Source organism: Prionailurus bengalensis, chromosome E2 (assembly GCF_016509475.1).
Source record: "Prionailurus bengalensis isolate Pbe53 chromosome E2, Fcat_Pben_1.1_paternal_pri, whole genome shotgun sequence".
Taxonomy (NCBI): Eukaryota; Metazoa; Chordata; class Mammalia; order Carnivora; family Felidae; genus Prionailurus; species Prionailurus bengalensis.
The window spans coordinates 16756397-16778348 of NC_057352.1; the positions used below are offsets into that span (position 1 = coordinate 16756397).

Genomic DNA, 21952 nt, shown 5'->3' on the forward strand with positions numbered 1-21952 from the left:
CTATGGAGTCCAGAGACTCTCAGGTCCAGTGACTGAGGGTCTTGCGAATTTGCGACCATTTGTATGACAATGGTCGCGTTGTATGTTCTTGTGACCATTTGATTCTGACCCTGCAGTTTTTTCAGATACTGTGTGCTTTTGTCAATTCTTTGTGTGTTTCTGCTTTTCGGACTCGAGCCTGTTACAATATTGAAACTTACAAGGTTCCGTTTATAAACCACAGTCACCAAGATATTAAATGGGAGGAATTTTAAACGTTTGTGAATCCATGTAACTGAAACACCCATGCTTTTTTATTCTGTTACTCCACTACTGCCCTAAAGATTTTTCCTTTTTTTTTCAGCATTTCATATGGTTCAGGCTCTGACTTGAGAAGAAATAAAAAACCATTGACAATGAAAGTTGAATACTCTGCAGTAATTTTGCAGAAGATACTAAAATGGAGAAAATGCCTCTGAAAACACTAGCCCAATGCTTTTCTGCTATGATAGGCTGGCAATGAGAACAAAATGCTGCAGACTACAGCATGCTAAATATCGGGAACTTGTAGTTGTTGGAGATTATCAGAGAGGCTACTGACTCATAAGCTTACCATGAAGCTATATAAAGCCCGTAGGACTATGGTACCTCTAGGATGTCTTCCTTTCACTAGATGATATTGGGCGCTGTTTCAGAGAGTATGAATTGGTCTGGGAAGGGACAAGAAACTCCCAAACACTACATAAAAGGAACGTGCCCTCCAAATGAGTTTTGTTTGTTTGTCTTTACCAATAGTAAATTTTTTCCTGTCTGCTGTAAGAATTATTTTTGCTTATCATTTTGTTAAGAGATGATAAAAGAACAGAATTGGGTGTTCTATGTCCATCCAGCTTCCTGATTTTTTATACTTGGAGATTTGTCTAGATCTCCTTTTATTTGTTAACTTTGCCTTATATATTTTGAAGCTCTCTTATTGGATGGTATACATTTTGAGTTGTTTGAATTGTAATAATTTCCTGTTGGATCAGTCCTGTTGGAGTTTACTCTTTATAATAATGGCTTTTTTTTTTTTTTTAATTCTTGGTCTATTTTGATATTACTATAGTTTCACCATCCTTCTTTTGGTTAGTGCATGGTTTATCTCTATCCTTTTGTTTTTAACCTGTTTTATTTTTAAAGCATGTCTCTTATTAAACAGCATTATTTTAAGATCAATAATGACAATCTTAATCTTTAATTTGACATATTTAGTGAATTACATTTAATGTAGTTGGATTTTGGTCTACCACCTTAGAATATATTTTCTTTTTTGGCCTAGCTTTTAATATTAATTTTTTATTTTGAGATAATTCTAGATTTGCATAATTCAGAGATCCTGTGTGCCCTTTATCCAGTTTCCTCCAATGGTAAGTAACATCTTCCAAAATTATATATAGTGTCACAACCTGGATATTTACATTGATACAGTGAAGGCTTAGAATATTTACATCATCACAAAGATAGTTCATGTGTTCTTTTTAACCACACCCACTTCCTTCCTGCCCACAGCCCCCTGTTTAAGGCCCCACAACCCTAATCTGTTCTCCCATCTCTGTAATTTTACCTTTCAAGAATATTATATAAATGGAATGATATAATGTGTAATTTAGGCATTGGCTTTTTCATGCAGCATAATTCCCTGGAGATTCATAAATGTTTTTACATGTGTAAGTAATTCATTTTTATTACCGAGTGGTATTCCATGTGGATATACCACACATCGTTTAGTCAATCACTCACTGAAGAACATGAGTTGTTTCCAACTTTTGGCTGTTATAACAAAGCTGCTGTACACATTCATGTACAGTTTTTTGTGTGAACATAAATTTTCATTTCTTTTAGGTAAACACGTAGGAAGGATTTTAGAAGGAATTTGTCAATGTATACCAAAAGCACAAATGAAAAAAAAAAAACTATCTGGGATTTTGATTGAGATTGTGTTGAAAATACAGATCAATTGGGGGAGAAGTGCCATCTTTCAAATGGTGAATCGCATGACCCATGAACATAGTATATATCTCCATTTATTTAGATCTTCATTCATGTCTCTCAGCAATATTTTGTAGTTTTTGACATAAAAGTAATGAAATCTTTTGTCAGATTTACCCCTAAGTATTTCACAGTTTTTGATACTATTTTAAATGGAATTTTTAAAAATTTCACTTTCCAATTGTTCCTTGCCAATTTCTGATTGTACCTTGTATTTCATATAAAAACACAATTGATTTTTGTACCTTGATCTTGGAACCTATTAATTTGCTAAAGTCGCTTAGTGTTTCTACTAGAATTTTGGAGGTTCCATTGGATTTTCTACATTAAATGATTATGTCACCTGTGAAAAAAGACATTGGTACCTTTTCCTATCTGTTGTGAATTGTGATACCCATTTATTTTCCAGTATGCAGGTACCACCCACAAAATTTGGGTGGGGTGTTGAGACTCTTGATGCCATACACACACCAAGAGGGTATGAAAAGTTTTATTACTCACATAATGAAGCTTCCTAGGAAAAGCAGGACAGGCTTCCCAAGAAAGTCTGCAAATGGTTTGCAAGAGGAAGGAAAGGAAACTGGCAGGGAGGGTTTTTTTTTTTTTTTAATATTTATTTATTTTCTTGAGAGAGAGAGAGAGCAGGGGAGGGGCAGAGAGACAAGGGGACCAGGGACCTGAAGCAGGCTCTGTGTTTACTGGATTAAGGTTGGTATGATATACTTTGTTTTCCTTTTAATATTTGTAGAATCTGTAGAGATGTCACTTCTCTCATTCCTGATATGGGTAGTTTATGTTATTTCCCTTTACTTCCTCATCAGTCTGGCTAGTTTTATCATATTTATTAATCTCAAAGAACCACTTTTTGGTTCCATTGATTTATTTGTCAGTTTTCTATTTCACTAATTTCTGCTTTGATCTTCATCATTTCCTTTGTTTTACTTACATTGTGTTTTATTTGCTCTTCTTTTTCTAGTATGTCAAAATGGAAAAGTCATTGATTTGAGACTTTGATTTCTTCTTTGCTAATATAGTATTTGTTTCTATAAATTTCTCCCTGAATACTGCTTCAGTGGCCTTCCATAATTTTTATATAGTTTTCATTTTCTTTTGGTTCAAAATACTTTCTAATTTCCTTTTTGATTTCTTCTTCAACCCATGGGTTATTTTGAAATGTATATATGTTTCTGGGGTGCCTTGGTGGCTCAGTTGGTTAAGTGTCTGAATTCTGACTTTGGCTCAGGTCATGATCTTGTGGCTCTTGAGTTTGAGCCCCACATGGGGCTGTCTGCTGCCAGTCAGTACAGAGCCTGCTTTGGTTCTTCTTTCCCCCCTCTCTCTGCCCCCCCTCCCCTGCTTGCATGCTCTCAAAAATAAACATTAAAAATATTTTAATGTATATGTTTCCAAATATTAGAGAATTACCCACATATTTTTCAGTTACTGATTTCTAATTCAGTTTCATTGTGGAAAGAGGCTTGTTTTCTGGTCCAGTATATGTTCTACCTTTGTAAATGCTCCAGGTACACTTGAAAAAAATGAGTATTTTTTTGCTATTTTTGGTTTTGCTCTGTAAATATCAATTAGCTCAATGACAGTGTTTTCCAAATCTTCTGTGTTTTAGCTTATTTACTGAGAGTGGTATTGGAATTTCTGACTTACCACTGTGGATTTTCTCTTTCTTAGTTTTATCAGTTGTTGTTTCATGTATTTTGAAACTATTGTTAGGTGCATTAAACATTTACAATTGTTATTTCCTCTTGATGAGCTGACCACTGTATTATTATGAAATTAACTTTATCCCTATTGTTTGTTCTGAAATCTTCCTTGTAGATATCAATACACCTACTCCAGTTTTCTTTTTTTTTAATAGCTTTATTGAGATATAACTCACATGTCATACAATCCACCCACTTAAAGTATACACTTCCATTTGTGGTATGTTACATTATTAAATTTTTATATGACCATAAAATGTATAACACAAAATTTGTCATTTTAAGAATTTTTTTATGTGTACAATTCAGTGGCATTAAGTATATTCACAGTGTTGTACAATCACCAATACTATCTATTTCCAAAATTGTTATCAACTTATTTTTTTTTTTTAACATTCATTTTTGAAAGGCAGAGAGAGACAGAGCGCGAATGGAGGAGGGGCAGAGAGAGGGAGACACAGAAACAGAAGCAGGCTCCAGGCTCCAGGCTGCAGGCTCTGAGCTATCAGCACAGAGCCCGATGTGGGGCTCCAACTCACGGACCATGAGATCATGACCTGAGCCGAAGCCAGCCACTTAACCGACTAAGCCACCCAGGCGCCCCCAAAATTGTTATCAACTTAAATGAAGGCTCTGTAGTCACTAAACACACTAGGCAATCAAGTCTCAATTCCTCCCTCCCCACATCCCCTGGTAACCTCTTATTTTCTTTCTCTATGAATTTGTCTAATCCAAATATTTCATGTAAGCAGAATACAATATTTGTCCTTTGTGTAGGTTCAGTTCACTTTGCATAATTTTTTCAAGATTCATCCATGTAGTACCATATTATCAGAACTTTATTCCTTTTTATGGCTGAATAACATTCCATTGCATATATATACTACATTTTGTTCGTCAATTTATCTGTTGATGGACATGGGTTGTTTCCACCTAGTGGCTATTTTGAATAATGCTATAATGAACATTAGAATACAAGTATCTGTTCAAGTTCTTGCTATCACTGCCTTTGGGAGTGGAATTGCTGGGTCATATGGTAAACTATGCTAAGCTTTTGAAGAATTGCCAAACTTTGTTCTTTAAATTTTTTGTTAATATTTATTCATTTTTGAGAGACAAAGACAGAGCGCAAGTGGAAGAAGGGCAGAGAGTGAGAGGGAGACACAGGCTCTGAGCTGTCAGCACAGAGCCAGACACGGGGCTCCAACCCACAAACTGTGAGATCATGACCTGAGCCCAAATCAAGAGTTGGACGTTTAACTCACTGAGCCACCCAGGTACCCCTGTTTTTCATTTTGGTGAAGTCTGATATATCTCTCTTTTTTTTTTTTTTGGTTGCTTGTGCTTTTGGTGTTGCATCTAAGAATCCATTGCCAAATCCAAGGTCATTCCAGCTTTCTCTACACAGCATTAGTATGGTGTATCTTTTTCCATCCTTGTACCTTTAACCTATTGGTGGAGTTAAATTCAGTTTCTCATAGGCAGTGTATGGTTGAGTCTTGCTTTTTTATCCCCTATGATACTCTGTTGCCTCTTAATTGGATTTTCAGATAAATTATATTTAATCTGATTATTGATACAAACCTTCCGTCTTGCAATTTGTTTCCCATCTGTTTTTTGTTCCTTTCTCTATCTGACTTCTTTTGGATTGAGTGATTTATGATAATTTATGATTCCATTCTATCTCCCTTGTTGGATTATTAGCTATAACTTTTTGTTTTATTAGTTTAGTAGTTGCTATAGGACTTAGAGTATACATCTTTCACTTATAGTGTTTGTTCAAGTGATATTACTTCACACAGAATGGAGGAAACTTCCAATAGTTTATTTCCATTTACTTCTCTTGGTCTTTGTGCAATTGTTGTCATATGATTTACATTCACATCCTAAACTACATTGTTTATATTTTTGTTTAAACAATAATTTATCTTTGGACAAGATTTAAATAATATAAAAAAAGGTCTTACGTATTTACCCAGTAGTTATTATCTCTGATGCTCTTCATTCCTTGTGTAGATCCAGATTTTTATTTATTAAAAAAAATTTTTTTTTTTAATGTGCATGTATTTTTGAGAGAGAGACAGAGTGTGAGCGGGAGAGGGACACAGAGAGAGACAGACAGAATCCGAAGCAGGATCCAGACTCCCAGCTATCAGCACAGAGCCTGAGGTGGGGCTCGAACCCCTGAGCTGCAAGATCATGACCTGAGCCAAAGTCTGATGCTTAACTGACTGAGCAATCCAGGTGCCCCCAGATTTTTGTTTTTAAATGTTTATTTATTTTTGAGAGCGAGCGAGTACAAGTGGGGGAAGGGCAGAAAGAGAGGTGGACAGAGGACCCGAGGCGGGCTTGACGCTGGCAGCAGAGAGCCCGATGCAGGGCTTGAACTCATAAACAGTGAGATCATGACCTGAGCCAAAGTCGGATGCTTAACCAACTGAACCACCCAGGCGTCCCTGGATCCAGATTTCTATTTGTTACTCAATTATACATGTAGGGACCCATGGGTAGCTCAGGTAAGCATTCAGCTCAGGTCATGGTTTCACGGTTCTTGGTTTCACAGTTAGGGGCTCATAGTTTCATGGTTCTGCACTGGTAGCATGGAGTCTGCTTGGGATTCTCTCTCTCTCCCTCTCTCTCTGCCCCTCCCTGCCCTCTCTATCAAAATAAGTAAACATTAAAACAAAATTACACATGTATTAAGCCTCTTGAGGTTACCCTTCTACTCACTTTCTATTTGCTATTTTCATCTTTATTTTTGTATTAATATATTTTTTTTACATTTATTTTTTAGAGACAGAGACAGAGCATGAGCAGGGTTGGGGCAGAGAGAGAAGGAGACACAGAATCTGAAGCAGGCTTCAGGCTCTGAGCACAGAGCCTGTCAGCACAGAGCCTGATGCTGGGCTTGAACCCACACCCATGAGATCATGACCTGAGCCAAAGTCAGATGCTCAACTGACTGAGCCACCCAGAAGCCCCTCTATTTGCTATTTTTAAAAGTTTATTTTGTTTATGTCTATCCCAGCACCTCCAAGAGCATCTGGCACCCACTAGGTGCTTTCTAATTTGATACCACAAGGAAAAATTCCACACACCATCCACATCCACTAGTATAATCCTCAGGATCTGTCCACACACACTATTATATCACACTTCTACTCCACTTTACACCAGGCAGTCCCTTTCTATTTTAGCACATTCTCACACACAACACAATCTCACACATGGTCACAGAAAAACAGCATGCCCTCCCCAACACCTAGGGTTTTACACGTACACACAATGACAGAATCAGAGGGTCGTGGCACCACTCACAAAATTAGCCAGGTTACAGAACTTGTTCAAATTTAAACACCATTCTAAGGGAGTATAGAGTCAGATTAAAGTGGTCAGAGTGGTGTGATCAGGGAAGGCATTTTTGGAGATGTGACATTTGTATCTGAATGGACAGAATAAGAGAACTTGGAAGACACCCGCTAGAAGAGCCATTTTAGGACGGGAGGACACATTCACACCCATCATCACCAAATCACAAATACTTTATACCCCAACCCCTTCCCTCCGATCTTCGAGGTAACCATTTCCGAAGCTGAAACGCTCTAGGGAAGTCGGGACCTGCGCACTCTACTCCCTGCCCTCCCTGTCCCACACACTTTTTCGGGTACCCCAGCACAACTGTAGGTGCTCGCCCCTCACTCCGTTTGTGTGGGCGCGCGCTCCCGAACCGCACCCCCTGCGGCTGCTCCGCGACTCTAAGTTCTGCCCCTGGTTGCTAAGAGAGGTGGACGGAGCACTCGTGTCTGCGCACTTCAATCGTAGGCCATCTAGTTGACACTCTACCCCGTTCCCGTGGCGGACCCAGGCTCCGAAGTGAGATCTGGGCTCCCACTGTAGGGCCAGGAAGAAGTCAGCGTGGGAGGACCCAGGGCAGAGGGGCGGTGTTACGAATCCCCCAGCGGAGACGCGCCAGTGTAGTCGGACTCTGCAGCGCCGCTTTTTCTGGTCCGGACTACATTTCCCAGTGGCCCCTGCGATTACTGGGCCGGCGGCCCCTTTGTGTCCTCCGGAGGCCCAGTAGCTTCTTTCCGGGCCCGCGGGGGTGGGTTCCATCAGACTCTTAGGGCAGGAGGTGGGCCGGGGTAGAGATTGCCTGAGCATTCAGGGCGGAGACGGGATCTTCCCGCAGTTACTTCTGCAGGTAGGGAATGGGCTGAGGAATGGCTTGTGGGTCACCCGGTCGTCGGTTTCCGGGCCCTCGGCGTGACTCTAGGTGCGAGATCGTGGTTGGTTGTCATACAGTGTGAGACTGTCATCCGATGTGCCTGTGCACGTCGTATCTGTGACTGTGGGTGCGAGTGAGTAGATAGTTGATGCTACAGAGTGAGACTGTGAGGGGGGTGGGGGGTGGAGGGTATTGTGTCCCCCGTTTGTTCCAGTACCCTCGGCCTCTTTGTGACTGGGGTTGTGAGTGTGAACGTCGTTTGCGATACTCTAGTGTTTGAGACTTAAAGCTTTGGGAGAGCGTGATGGTCGTGGCCGCTGACTGCTCTGTCAGCAGACGGTGGTTGGCGCTATAGTTTTTATGAATGAGTATGTGGGGGGACTGATTGAGACTATGAAGCCAGCCAGGTGATGCCGGTGTGCCACCAACTTTCAGAACCACTGGTCTATTGGAGAGGAGAGAGAGTGTGGAGTCAAGAAGACCTTTATTTTATCTTGGTACAGTTAGTCATTAGTTGTGTGCCTTTATGTAAATGATTACATTCCTCAGAGTCTTTATTTGTAAAAATCGAGAAAATCTACTGTTAAAATAATAAGGAAGTGATTTAGGCATGGGTTAACTTGTATGCAAACAAATTTCTAGGTCTCCAGTATGCTTTCTTTCTATTGGAAGGAAGGGTGTAACAGAGGAAAGAGAAGCCGAAAAATTCTAGGCTGATGATTCTGGATGCTATAGGGAAATGCTACCTTTTCTTGTTCTTTTCCCCATCTCAGTCATCCAAGGACACTGCCATTTCCCAAGAGAAGAGCCAAGAAGAGGAAAGAATGGCTGTTGGACTTCTTAAAGCCATGTACCAGGTGAGTTGGTGTTTTCTATTTCCTGAATGATTTTCCTGCTCTTCAGATGTCAAAGCAGACATTAACTTTGCTTATGCTGACACTTTACTGGGTAACTAATCTCATGTCACTTATTAAAACTCTCCAGCAGTTGATTCCCACCTCATTCAGGATACATGCTGAAGTCCTTGCCTTGGCCTGCAAGACCATACATAATCTGGTCCCTGACTATCCTTCTGACCTCATTTTGTCACTCTGCAACTCACCTACTCAGTTCTAGCCACACTAGCTAGCTTCCTTGTAGTGAACGGAGTACATTCTTTTTTTTTTTTTTTTTTTTTTTTTGCTGAGTACGTTCTTAACTCATGACCTTGGCACTTGCTATTTCCTCTGCCTGGAATGCTGTTCCCCAAGATACAGACCAACTTCTTCATTAGTCTCTGTCCAAACATTCATTCACTCAACATTGTTTTATTAAGCACTTATTAAGTAAAAGGTCTTAGTCTTTGGTCCTCTATCTTCTTTTCTCTATCTACAGTCACTCCTTTGGAGATCTCAGTCTGTCTTATGGCTTTAAATGCCATCTATATGCTGACAACCACCAAATTATATACAGCCCAGTCCTCTCTCCTGAAATCCAGACTTCTATATCCAACCAACTAGACTTAGTATCTTCACTTGGTTATATAGTAGATATGTCAAACTCAAACGTCTCAAACTTGGTGAAACAAGCCACTGTAAGTTTGCGGGCATAGAAGTGACATATCTAACTCTCATTTAATAAAATCACTCTGGCTACTATTGAGAATTAACCGAATGGAACAAGGATAGAAACAGGGAAACCAATTAGGAAACTCTTACATACTTCCTTATCTCAGATGCTCAACTTAAAAGTCTTCCAATCGTGAAGTTCTATTTGTTCTACGTTCAAAATGTATCCAGAGGTTGACGACTTTTACTACCACTGCTGCTTCCATTCTGGTCTGAACTGTCATCTCCTACCTAGATTACTGCTATAGTCTTCTAACTTTTCTGTCTGCTTCCACCCTTCTTTTAGTCTATTCTCAACAAAGCAGTCAAAGTGATTCTGTTACACATGTTCCGTTATGTGATTCTTGCAGGAATAGAAATAATGGAAAATACAGCAACTCTTTCAAATAATTTAGCTGTAAGGATGTAAGAGAGATGGGTGGTATCTGAAGGATAAACTGGTCAACAAGGTTTTTAATTTGAACTGTAATTTTTAATGTTTATTAGAGAGAGAGTGTACATGTGCAAGTGAGTTGGGGAGGGGTTGAGAGAGAGGAGAGAGAGAATCCCAAACGGACTTCATGTTCAGCATGGAGCGCAGTGTGGGCTTTATCCCATGACCATGGGATCACGACCTGAGCTTAAACCAAGAGTTGGTTACTCAACCAATTGAGCCACCCAGGTGCCCCAACAACAAAGTTTTTTAAAGATGGGTTTATATCTGTATGCTGATGTTCAAGATTCAGTAGAAAGGGAAATTTGAAGATGAAGAGAAGCAAAGAGGGAAGTGACGGAACACTGCTTGAGTAGGTGAGAGGAGCTGAGGTCTAGTGGACAAGTGGAAGGGTTGGCCTTTATTAGGAGAGTGACTGTTCATATAGAGTAGTAATAGGAGCAAGTTAGAGTATGTAGGACAGATGCAGAAATATGTGTAGATGTTGTAGGAGTTTCTGGAAATTCTCTTTGAATAGCTTTCGGTTTTTCTAGTGAAACAGCAAGATCACTAGTAAGGATGAGGAAGGAGATATTGAAGACTTGAGGAGAGAGGAAAACGTATGTAATGGTCATTTAGGAGAGTGGGGAAATGAATGGACTAGAGAAATGTATCATATAGGTAGCATTTTGGTCCACTTGAAGTTAGTGTCATGAATTTAAAGTGAGACCAGATAGCATGATTGGTGTGACTTTCTCCAGCAAAGTTCAGCTGTTCAGGGTACAGAAGTAGAGTATTCTGAGAGATGGCTGTGGTTTAACCAGGTGACTAAGGGCAGGGAAACTGAGGGTATATCCATAACAAAGTGAGGGAATGTGGGGTTGAGAAACATTGAAAATGCGGTAAGTAGAACGTGATTTGTAGGTTCTAGTGGGGTCAGAGAATTTTCCTAATTGGGGTACTAGAGGGCAAAAGTTGGAATATAGGAGGAAGAAGTCAGGGTAGGAGAGGTGAGATTATGGAGGGTTTGCTACTTATTGGTAATGACAAAGTCTGGGGCATGGCAATAGAAGTGAATGACTATACAAGTGTGGAAGACAAGACTACTGGAGGAGAGAAGCGACACAGCTGAGAGCCCTGGATGTTGGGAGGATTATTTATATAGATATTGAAATGACCAAAGATTATATATGATAGGAGTAGTGCTGGAGAGAGTGACAGTGAGTCATGTGCTGAGGTGTTAAAGGAATGACAGACTATTGGTATCTACCAGGAATTGGTAGGTAACTAAAACAGGGATGATAGAGTCTGATTTCATGAATGTTTAAAACTAGGTGGCTTTTAGGTAGGTGGGAGGGGTAATGGTCTAGAAACAAATTTTTTTTTAAATTTTTTTTTCAACGTTTATTTATTTTTGGGACAGAGAGAGACAGAGCATGAACGGGGGAGGGGCAGAGAGAGAGGGAGACACAGAATCGGAAACAGGCTCCAGGCTCTGAGCCATCAGCCCAGAGCCCGACGCGGGGCTCGAACTCACGGACCGCGAGATCATGACCTGGCTGAAGTCGGACGCTCAACCGACTGCGCCACCCAGGCGCCCCTTTTTTTTTTTTTTTTAATTTTTTTTCAACGTTTATTTATTTTTGGGACAGAGAGAGACAGAGTAGAAACAAATTTAAGGAGCAAAGAGGTCTCCGGGTGCTGTGGTACAAGGAGTGTGGGAGATAAAACAGTCACCACATGACAGGGCTTCAGGGGAAGTAGTAGGTCCTCTCAGGTGGGAGCCATGTTTCTATGAAGGCAAAAAGGTGAAGGGAACTGTTGACTTTCTTCATACTGGCTTGATTATAATTATGAATGGATTTTGAAACCACATGTATTTGGTTAGAGGTTAAATTTATTTATTTTCATTTATTTATTTTTTTAAATTGCAGTGTAGTTAACTTCCAGTGCTTAGTTTCAGGTGTACAATATAGTGATCCAACAGTTCCGCACATTACTCAGTGCTCATCAAGACAAGTGCACTCCTAATCCCCTTCATCTATTTCACCTACCTCCCACACCTTTCCCCTGGTAACCATCTTTTTGTTTTCTATATTTAAGAATCTGTTTTTCCTTAAGAGACTCTTAAATACAGAGAACAAACTGAGGGTTGCTGGAGGGGTGTTGGGTGGAGGGACAGGCTAAATGGGTGATGGGCATTAAGGAAGGCATTTGTTGGGATGAGCACTGAGTGTTCTATGTAGGTGATAAATCACTGAATTTTACTCCTGAAATCATTATTATACTATATGTTAACTAACTTGGATTAAAATAAAATAATATAAAATAAAATGTTTTCTGGTTTGTCTTTTTCCCTTTGTTCATTTGCTTTGTTTCTTAAATTTCACATATGAGTGAAATCATATGGTATTTGTCTTTCTCTGACTGGCTTATTTTGCTTAGTATTATACTCTCTAGATCTATCATGTTGCTGCAAATGGCAAGGTTTCATTCCATTTTATGGCTGAATAATATTCCATTGTATATATAGAGGTCAAATATTTTACGAGATTATTTGTTAGAGGTCAAATATTTGACAGTAATACTTTAAGCTCATTATATTGACATTGTCATTATTTTCATTAAATTTCATCAAAATAATCATTGAGGGGTACCTTCTGGGTGTCTCAGTTGGTTGAGCGTCTATTAATTTCGGCTCAGGTCATGATCCCAGGGTTGTGGGATCGAGCCGTGTTGGGCTCCATGCTGACTGTGGAGCCTGCTTAAGTTTCTCTCCCCCCCCCTCCCTCTCTCCACCTCCCTCCCTCCCTCTCTCTCCCACCTCTCTCCCTCTCTCTCTAAAATAAAAAAATAATAAAAAACAGAATCCTTGAAAACATGTATGCCATATATTAAAAATAGTTATACATTTATTATATATATTTATATAAGGTAAGGAAAACGTTTTGGGAAGCATATATGTAACATATGAGGGATGTTATTGTTGGTAGAGCAGAGATGAAGAAACTCACAATCTACTTCATATAATTAAGAAAAAACTTATTGAGTGTTGTAAAATACTTCAATAATTTTTATTCTGTAGAGACAGTTTAACTATGACAAAATTTTATCAAATGCCCAATAAATATTTTCTTGCCTTGACAGATTCACCTCTTTTAATTTTGTAATATATAGTTACCTATATATAAATGTATGCATACATGCACACAAACACATATGTTAGTTTTCATCAGCAGGTGGTCACATTATAGACATCTAGAAATCCAGAATCCAGCTTAATCACAGCATAGCCCAAGTTTTTAAGAACTTTGCCCAGGCCCTGTAGGTAGAACCAGTATTATAAGCAGAACACCCATTTCTTTGCACAAGATTTTAAGTACTCTGGATTAAAGTATTTGAATTAAAATTTTTCTTTAATTTTATTTTTTTTAATTTACATCCAAATTAGTTAGCATATAGTGCAACAATGATTTCAGGAGTAGATTCCTTAATGCCCCTGACCCATTTAATCCATCCCCCCTCCCACAACCCCTCCAATAACCCTCTGTTTGTTCTCCATATTTAAGAGTCTCTTATGTTTTGTCCCCCTCCCTGTTTTTATATTATTTTTGCTTCCCTTCCCTTATGTTCATCTGTTTTGTCTCTTAAAGTCCTCATATGAGTGAAGTCATATGATATTTTTCTTTCTCTGTCTAATTTCACTTAGCATAATACCCTCTAGTCCCATCCACATAGTTGCAAATGGCAAGATTTCATTCTTTTTGATTGCCGAGTAATACTCCATTGTATATATATACCACATCTTCTTTATCCATTCATCCATCAATGAACATTTGGGCTCTTTCCATACTTTGGCTATTGGAGTTAGTGCTACTATAAACATTGGGGTGCATGTACCCCTTTGAAACAGCATACCTGTATCCCTTGGATAAATACCTAGTAGAGCAATTGTAGGGTAGTTCTATTTTTAATTTTTTGAGGAACCTCCATACTGTTTTCCAGAGTGGCTGCACCACCTTGCATTCCCACCAGCAATGCAAAAGAGATCCTCTTTCTCCACATCCTCGCCAACATCTGTTGTTGCCTGAGTTGTTAATGTTAGCCATTCTGACAGGTGTGAGGTGGTATCCCATTGTGGTTTTGTTATTTCCCTGATGATGAGTGATGTTGAGCATTTTTTCATGTGTTGGTTGGCCATCTGGATGTCTTCTTTGGAGAAGTGCCTATTCATGTCTTCTGCCCATTTCTTCACTGGAGTATTTGTTTTTTGGGTGTTGAGTTTGATAAGTTCTTTATAGATTTTGGGTACTAACCCTTTATCTGATATGTTGTTTGCAAATATCTTCTCCCATTCTATTGGTTGCCTTTTAGTTTTGCTGATTGTTTCCTTCGATAAAAAAAATTTTTTTTTAATGTTTATGTATTTTTGAGAGAGAAGGACAGAGTGTGAGCAGGGGAGGGGCAGAGAGAGGGAGACACAGAATCCGAAGCAGGCTCCAGGCTCTGAGCTGTCAGCACAGAACCCAATGCAGGGCTCAAACTCATGAACCGTGAAATCATGACCTGAGCCGAAGTCAGACACCTAACTGACTGAGCCACCCAGGCACCCCAAAGTATTTGAATTTTAATGGAACTGGTGATTTTCTCTGCTTGGTCTAGCACAATTTTCAGAGATATAGCAAGCACTTTCTCGTCTCATTTTTGATCCTTTCATAGTTTCTTCAACTTTTCAAACCATTCTTTCATTAATTCAATTTATCCAGCAAATATTTGAATGCCTCATGTGTGCCAAATACTCTTCTATAACTAGGGATATAGCAGTGAGCAAAGCAAAAATGTAGTCTACCCTTATGGACTTCACATGTCAGTGGAGGTTGGGGCAGACAATAACAAAATAATTAAGTGCCATGGAGAACAATAAAGGAGGGCTAGGAAATGGGGAACAGGGGTAAGAGTTTGCTATTTTTATACAGAACGATCTGAGAAGTACAAAAGGCCTGAGGGGGAACATGCTTGACATATAGTTGAGGATGTAATATAAAGGAGAGCCCAGTATGCTTGGGGCAGAACAAATAAAGTGAGTATGTTAACAGATGAACTTATTTCACTTCATTTATTGATTTCATTTCAGGAGTTGGTGACCTTCAGAGATGTGGCTGTAGACTTCTCCAGAGAAGAGTGGGATTGTCTAAATTCTTCTCAAAGGCATCTGTACAGTAATGTGATGTTGGAGAATTATAGGATCTTGGTGTCCCTAGGTAAGAATATTTCTTCCAAAATTGAGTTTCTACTCATAAGGACCTCTTTGCTACCACCATTATGAATCTTTGGATAGCATCCTCAGTGGTTGGCAGAATATCTGTTGCTGTGCCAAAGTAATGGTTTAATATTTGTGGAGTTGCCAGTGGATGGGTCTATTATTAATCTGTGTTGGAAGCTTTAGCTTTCTTGTACTTTGAACACATGTCTTTACACATTTGTCTCCAACTTACTGTAAGCTCCCTCTTCCCCGTTAATCAAAGGATTGGTTATGAGTTCTGGGATATCACAGCATGACCAAATTGTTTCTTTTCATATATGCAGGACTTTGCTTTTCTAAGCCAAGTGTGATATTATTATTGGAACAAGGGAAAGAGCCCTGGATGGTGACAAGAGAGCTGGCCAAAGGCTTGTGCTCAGGTGAGTGAAGAGGAAATAGAAATAGGCAGGCAAAAACCTCTGCAGGTGACAACTCTGCTGGACATAGAGGTGTCACCCCTTCACTCTTCTTTGGTGGCATGTTTTTGGATGTTCTAGGTTTTACTAGACACTGGGACCTTTTAGAGCATTCTCACAAATTTGTTTTTCTTCCTTTTAATGTTTATTTATTTATTTTGAGAGAGAGGGAGAGAGAGAGCAAGACCCAGGGTTGGGGGGGGGGCGCAGTGGGCAGAGAGAGGGAGAGAGAATCCCAAGTAGGCTCCACCCTGTCAGCACAGAGCCTGACAGGGCTTGATCTCGCAAACTGTGAGATCATGGCCTGAGCCAAAATCAAGAGTTGATGTTTAACCAACTGAGCCAGGCACCGCCTGAATTTGTTATTCTTAACTATCTCTCCTTTAATACTTTGCTCTCTCCTTTCTAAGAACTCTTCCAGTCTTCAATCTTTTCCTAACCTGATAAGCTTTTGAACTTTACAGACACCTGTAACTCAAGTGCCATGTTCAGATCTTGACACTTACAGGCAGTAAAATTTTGGGCAAGTTACTTAACCTTTCTATAAAATAGGATAATTCTTTTAAAGTACTTGAAGAGTTCCTGTCTCATACTGTGAACTCAAAGGCTGTTACTTGCTATTGCTGTAGTAGTAGTGAATCTCCAAATGCCTCATTTTTCTCTCAGTGGTCAGTTCATTCATTGTTTCATCAACATTTATTGAATTAAATTTTTTTTTACTGTTTATTTTGAGGGGGGGAGGGGCAGAGAGAGATGGAAACACAGAATCTGAAGCAGCCTCCAGGCTGTGTGCTATCACCACAGAGCCTGACACAGGGCTGGAACTCACAGACCGTGAGATCATGACCTGAGCTGAAGTCAGATGCTTAACCGACTGAGCCACTCAGGTGCTCCAACATTTACTGAATTTAAAAAAAAAAATTTTTTTTTTCAACGTTTTATTTATTTTTGGGACAGAGAGAGACAGAGCATGAATGGGGGAGGGGCAGAGAGAGAGGGAGACACAGAATAGGAAACAGGCTCCAGGCTCTGAGCCATCAGCCCAGAGCCTGACGCGGAACTCGAACCCACGGAACGCGAGATCGTGACCTGGCTGAAGTCGGACGCTTAACCGACTGCGCCACCCAGGCGCCCCAACATTTACTGAATTTTTAAACAAAGTACATGCAAGATGTTAGAGCGCTACATATTTGTATAAGTAATCAAACAATTGATAGACTAGTAGCAGAGATACAGTATTAACTATAAATAGCATATTTGAAAAGAAAGCTGGTATAAGGACGATCAGACAAAAAGGTGAGAGGCCAAGGAACCTGGGTAACTGAGAAGATGATGGTCTCTAACAAAAACACAGGTCAGGAACACCTGGGTGGCTCATTTGGTTAAGCATCCAACTTTGGCTCAGGTCATAATCTCACAGCCAGGGAGTTCAAGCCCCGCCTTGGTCTCTGTGCTGACAGCTCAGAACCTGGAGCCTGCTTCGGATTCTGTCTCTCTCTCTCTCTCTGCCCCAACCCCACTTGTGCTCTGTCTCTGACTCTCAATAAATAAAAAATAGAAATAGAAATAAAAACAAATTAAAAACAACAACAAAAACACAGGTCAGAAGCTAGAAACCATTTCAGAGAGAAGAGACTAAAGAGTTTAGGGTTGTGGCATAGGAAGGATTTTTAGGGGCACCTGGGTGGCTCAGTCTGTTGAGCTTCCAACTATTGGTTTTGGCTGAGGTCATGATCTCTTGGTTTTGTGGGTTTGAGCCCCACATCAGGCTCTGTGCTAGCAGTGAGGAACCTGCTTAGGATTCTCTCCCTCTCTCTCTCTGTCCCTCCCCTGCTCACACTGTCTCCGTCTCTCTTAAATTAAATAAATAAAAACTTAAAAAAAAAAGGAAGGATTTTTAGATAGACATAGGAAGCATTAAGGTAAAATGGAGGACTAAAGTTCAAAAGAAAATTAGGGAAATTGTAAACATCTCTTGTCACTACCACTCCCCAACTCACCTCACCCCCCGCTACCTCTCTCCAGTCTTTTATGTCCTTGTTCAGTTTTTTAAGAAAAATATTTGATGTGGAACTGTAGTTTCAAGGAATATATGGTTAAATTTTATTTATTAATTATTATTAAATAAATCACACACACAGGAATGTATATTAATATATGTATATAGCTTAAATATTAATAGAACAAAAACCCAGGTACATACTTCTTAGCTTAAGAAATAGAAAATTGTTGGGGCACCTGACTGGCTCAGTAAAAAAAAAATCTTAAAAAAAAAAAGAAATAGAAAATTGTCAATGTTATTATAGACTCATGAGGGCCCCTGCCTAATGGTATACTATTCTCCACCTATGATCCATCCCCAACCCTCACTGGAGAAACCATTTTTCTACAATTTTGTTTTCTTTTCTTGCATTTTCTTTCTTTCTTTCTTTTTCTTTTCTTCTTTTCTTTTTTTTTTTGAAAGAGAGAGAGAGATTGAGACAGAGCATGGGGGAGGGGCAGAGGGAGAACGAGAGAGAGAATTTTAAGCAGGCTCCATGCCCAGCTTGAGCACTATTCAGGGCTTGATTTCACAACTGTGAGATCATGACTTGAGTCGAAATCAAGAATTGGACACTTAACTGACTAAGCCACCCAGGCGCCCCATTATTGCCTTTTCTTTAGTATACCATATACTCCTAAACAAAATATTATATTTTTGTGTTTTCAACTTTTTACATGTGGAAATTTACATGTAATTCTGACTTTTTTTTAACTCAAAATTATATTCCTGAGATTTATCTGTGTTAATTTTAGTAACTATGGTTTCCTGAATTTTTGTCTGCTCAAATGTAATGTATTCCACCATGTAAACCATAATTTATCCATTGAAGGTCATTTGAGGTGTTTTCATTTTGTGCTATTATAAATGTTAACTGCTGTGAACCTTATACGTGACTATTGGTGTACAAATGCTGGAGTTTGTATAGAGAACATAGCCAGGAATTTACTAAATAATGCTATTTACTTTCCAAAGTGCTTGTATTAATTTACATTTCTCATAGTTGTGTGTGAGAGTACTCACTGCTCTATACTCAAAATTGACCAATTAAAATTTTTTTTGCCAATTTGATGAGTGTGAAATATTATCTGCTATACTTGCCATCTGAATTTCTTTGATTACAAAATAAATTGGGCATCTTTTGGATTTGGATTTCCACTTTTGTGAGGTGCCTGTTTAAGTCTTTTGCTCATTTTGGGGAAGGTTGTCTTTTATATATATGCTTGTAGTTTATATTTTTGATTTTGGTATTTTGTTTTAAGTAAACTTTGTATTCTAAAATCATATAGATATTCTTAAATTGTCTTCTAAAGATTTTCCTTTCATATTTAGGGCTTGAATCAATTGAAATTGATTTTTGAGATTGAAGTAAGAATTTAATTTCTGTGCCTTAGTGGAAAACCAAATGTCCTAGAGTTATTGAAGAAATGAGCTCTCTTTGATCATTGTTCAGAATGTTACATGACTTGAGTCAAAATCAAGAATCAAATGCTTAACTGACTAAGCATCTTAATGTATCGGATTATAGTATATTTATGGGTCTGATTTTGAGCTCTATTCCATTTCATTGATCTCTGTTTCCTTATGCCAGTACCACACTTTCTTAATTAAAATACTTTATTATAAGATGGGATATCTGGAGCACCTGCGTGGCTCAGTCAGCTAAGTGTCTGACTCTTGATTTCAGCTCAAGTGGTGATCTTACAATTCGTGGGATGGAGCCCCATGTCTGGCTCTATGCTGAGCATGGAGTCTGCTTGGGATTCTCTCTCTCTCTCTCTCTGTCTCTCTCTCTCTCTCTCTCTTTCTCTCTCTCTCTCTCTCTCTCTCTGTCCCTCCCCTACTCATGTACACTTTCCCTCTCTCTCAAAATAAATAAATAAACATTAAAAAAAAAAAAGAACAGGATATCTTTTAGGGCAAGTCCCCTACACCTTGTTTTATGTTCTTCAGAATTTCTTCTTTGCCCATTGGCCATATGAATAGTTTAGAGCCAACTTGTCAATTTCCACCAGAAAACAACCAAAAAAGTGATTGGCTTTTGATTGAAATTTTACTTATACTCTATATCAGTTTTGTAAATTTTTCTATTTGTAAATTTTTTATTCTGTAGTTTATCTCTCCATTTATTTAGGTTTTAAATTTTCCTTTGGTATGTTTTATAATTTTCTTCATAAAGGCCATGCATATCTTCCGTTAGAATAATTCCTAGGCATCTTAATTACTATGTTAAAATATTATATATATATTTTTTTATTTGTTGCTCATGTTTTAAAATGAACTTAACTTTTATACATTGACCTTATATCTAGCAATGCTGCCAAGCTTTCTCATTAATGCTAATAGTTTTTATATTTCTTTGGATTTTTTTCTATGGGCAGGCTATCTGTGAATCATTTTAAATTCTTATACCTTTAATTTCTTTTTCCTATTGCTCTATCTTAGATCTCCAGTACAGTATGAACTAAAGTAGTGATAGCAGGCATTCTTTTTTTAAAGTTTTTATTTTAATTCTAGTTAGTTAACATATCATGTTGTATTAGTTTCAGGTGTACAGTATAATGATTCAAAAATTTCATACCTCACCCGGTGCTCATCACAAGTGCACTGCTTAATCCCCGTCACCTATTTAACCCATCCTCCAACCCCCCCTTACCCCCAGTAACCATCAGTTCTCTGTATTTAAGTCTATTTCTTGGTTTGTCTCTTTTTCTCTCTTTTTTCCTCTTTGCTTGTTTGGTTTCTTAAATTCCACATGAATGAGTTATATGGCATTTGTCTTTGTCTGACTTATTCCACTTAGCATAAGACTATCTAACTCTATCGATGTCATTGCAAATGGTAAGATTTCATTCTTTTTTATGACTGAATAATATTCCGTTGTGTGTATATATATATATATATATATATATATAAACACACACACACATATATATATATATATATATATATATATATATATATATATACCACCTTGTCTTTATCCATTCATCAATCAGTGAACATTTGGGCTGCTTCCATAATTTGGTTATTGTGAATAATGCTGCTATAAACATAGGGGTGCATGTATCCTTTTGAATTAGTGTTTTTGTATTCTTGGTAAACACCCAGTAATGCAATTGCTGGACCATAAGGTAGTTCTATATTTAACTTTTTGAGGAAGCTCCATACTGTTTTCCACAGTAGCTGCAACAGTGTGCATTCCCAACAGTGCATGAGGTATCCTTTTTCTCCACATCTTTGCCAACACCTGTTGTTTCTTGTGCTGTTGATTTTAGCCATCCTGACAGGTATAAGAAGTGATATCTCATTGTAGTTTCCATTGCATTTCCCTGATCATGAGTGATGATGAGCATCTTTTTATGTGTCTGTTGGCCACCTGTATATGTTCTTTGGAGAAATGTCTGTTTATGTCTTCTGCCCATTTTTAAAATGGATTATTTGGGGATTGGCTATTGAGTTGTATAAGTCCTTTATATATAATTTTGGATAGTAACCCTTTATCAGATATGTTATTTGCAAATGTTTTTGTGTATGGTGTAATAAAGTGGTCCAGTTTCATTCTTTTGCATGTTGCTCTCCAGTTTTCCTAACACCATTTTTTGAGGTGACTATCTTTTTTCCATTGGATATGCTTTCCTATTGTGTTGAAGATTAGATAACCATATAATTATTGGTTTATTTCTGGGTTTTCTATTCTATTCTGTTGATCTATATGTCTATTTTTGTGCCAGTACCATACTGTTTTTTTTTTTTAAGATTTTATTTTTAAGTAATCTCTACACCACATGTGGAGCTCAAACTCACAACCCCAAGATCAAGAGTCAGTTGGCTCCACCAACTGAGCCAGCCAGGCACCCCTGGCACCATATATGGTTTTTATTATATTACAGCCTTGTAATGTAACTTAAGTCTGGAATTATGATGCCTTCAGCTCTGCTTTGCTTTTTCAAAGTTGCTTTTGCTATTTGGGGTCTTTTCTGGTTCCATATACAAATTTTAGGATTATCTGCTCTTCTTCTGTGAAAAATGTTGTTGTTATTTTGCTACGGATTGCATTAAATGTTTAGATTGCTTTGGGTAGCACAGACACTTAAACAGTATTTGTTCTTCCAGTCCATGAGCATGGAATATCTTTCTGTTTCTTTATGTCATCTTTAGTTTCTTTCATCAGTGTTTTCAGAATATAGGTCTTTTACCTCTTTGCTTAGGTTTATTCCGAGT

General features: G+C 38.5%; 1 protein-coding gene across 3 annotated transcripts in view; it reads left to right on the forward strand.

Annotated features, from left to right (window-relative positions):
* ZNF570 (zinc finger protein 570) overlaps window positions 1–21952 on the forward strand; it is a 39192-nt gene that overhangs the window by 465 nt on the left and 16775 nt on the right. Inside the window, exons 2-5 of one of the 3 annotated variants that reach the window (XM_043600649.1) lie at window positions 344–1385; window positions 8724–8807; window positions 15104–15230; window positions 15556–15651. In XM_043600649.1, the coding sequence (XP_043456584.1) occupies window positions 1383–1385; window positions 8724–8807; window positions 15104–15230; window positions 15556–15651 (310 nt within the window). In that variant the 5' untranslated portion in view covers window positions 344–1382. Of the gene's footprint in view, window positions 1–343; window positions 1386–7586; window positions 7927–8723; window positions 8808–15103; window positions 15231–15555; window positions 15652–21952 lie in introns of those variants that run through there. The other 2 variants (XM_043600650.1, XM_043600651.1) reach the window with 2 other exon arrangements.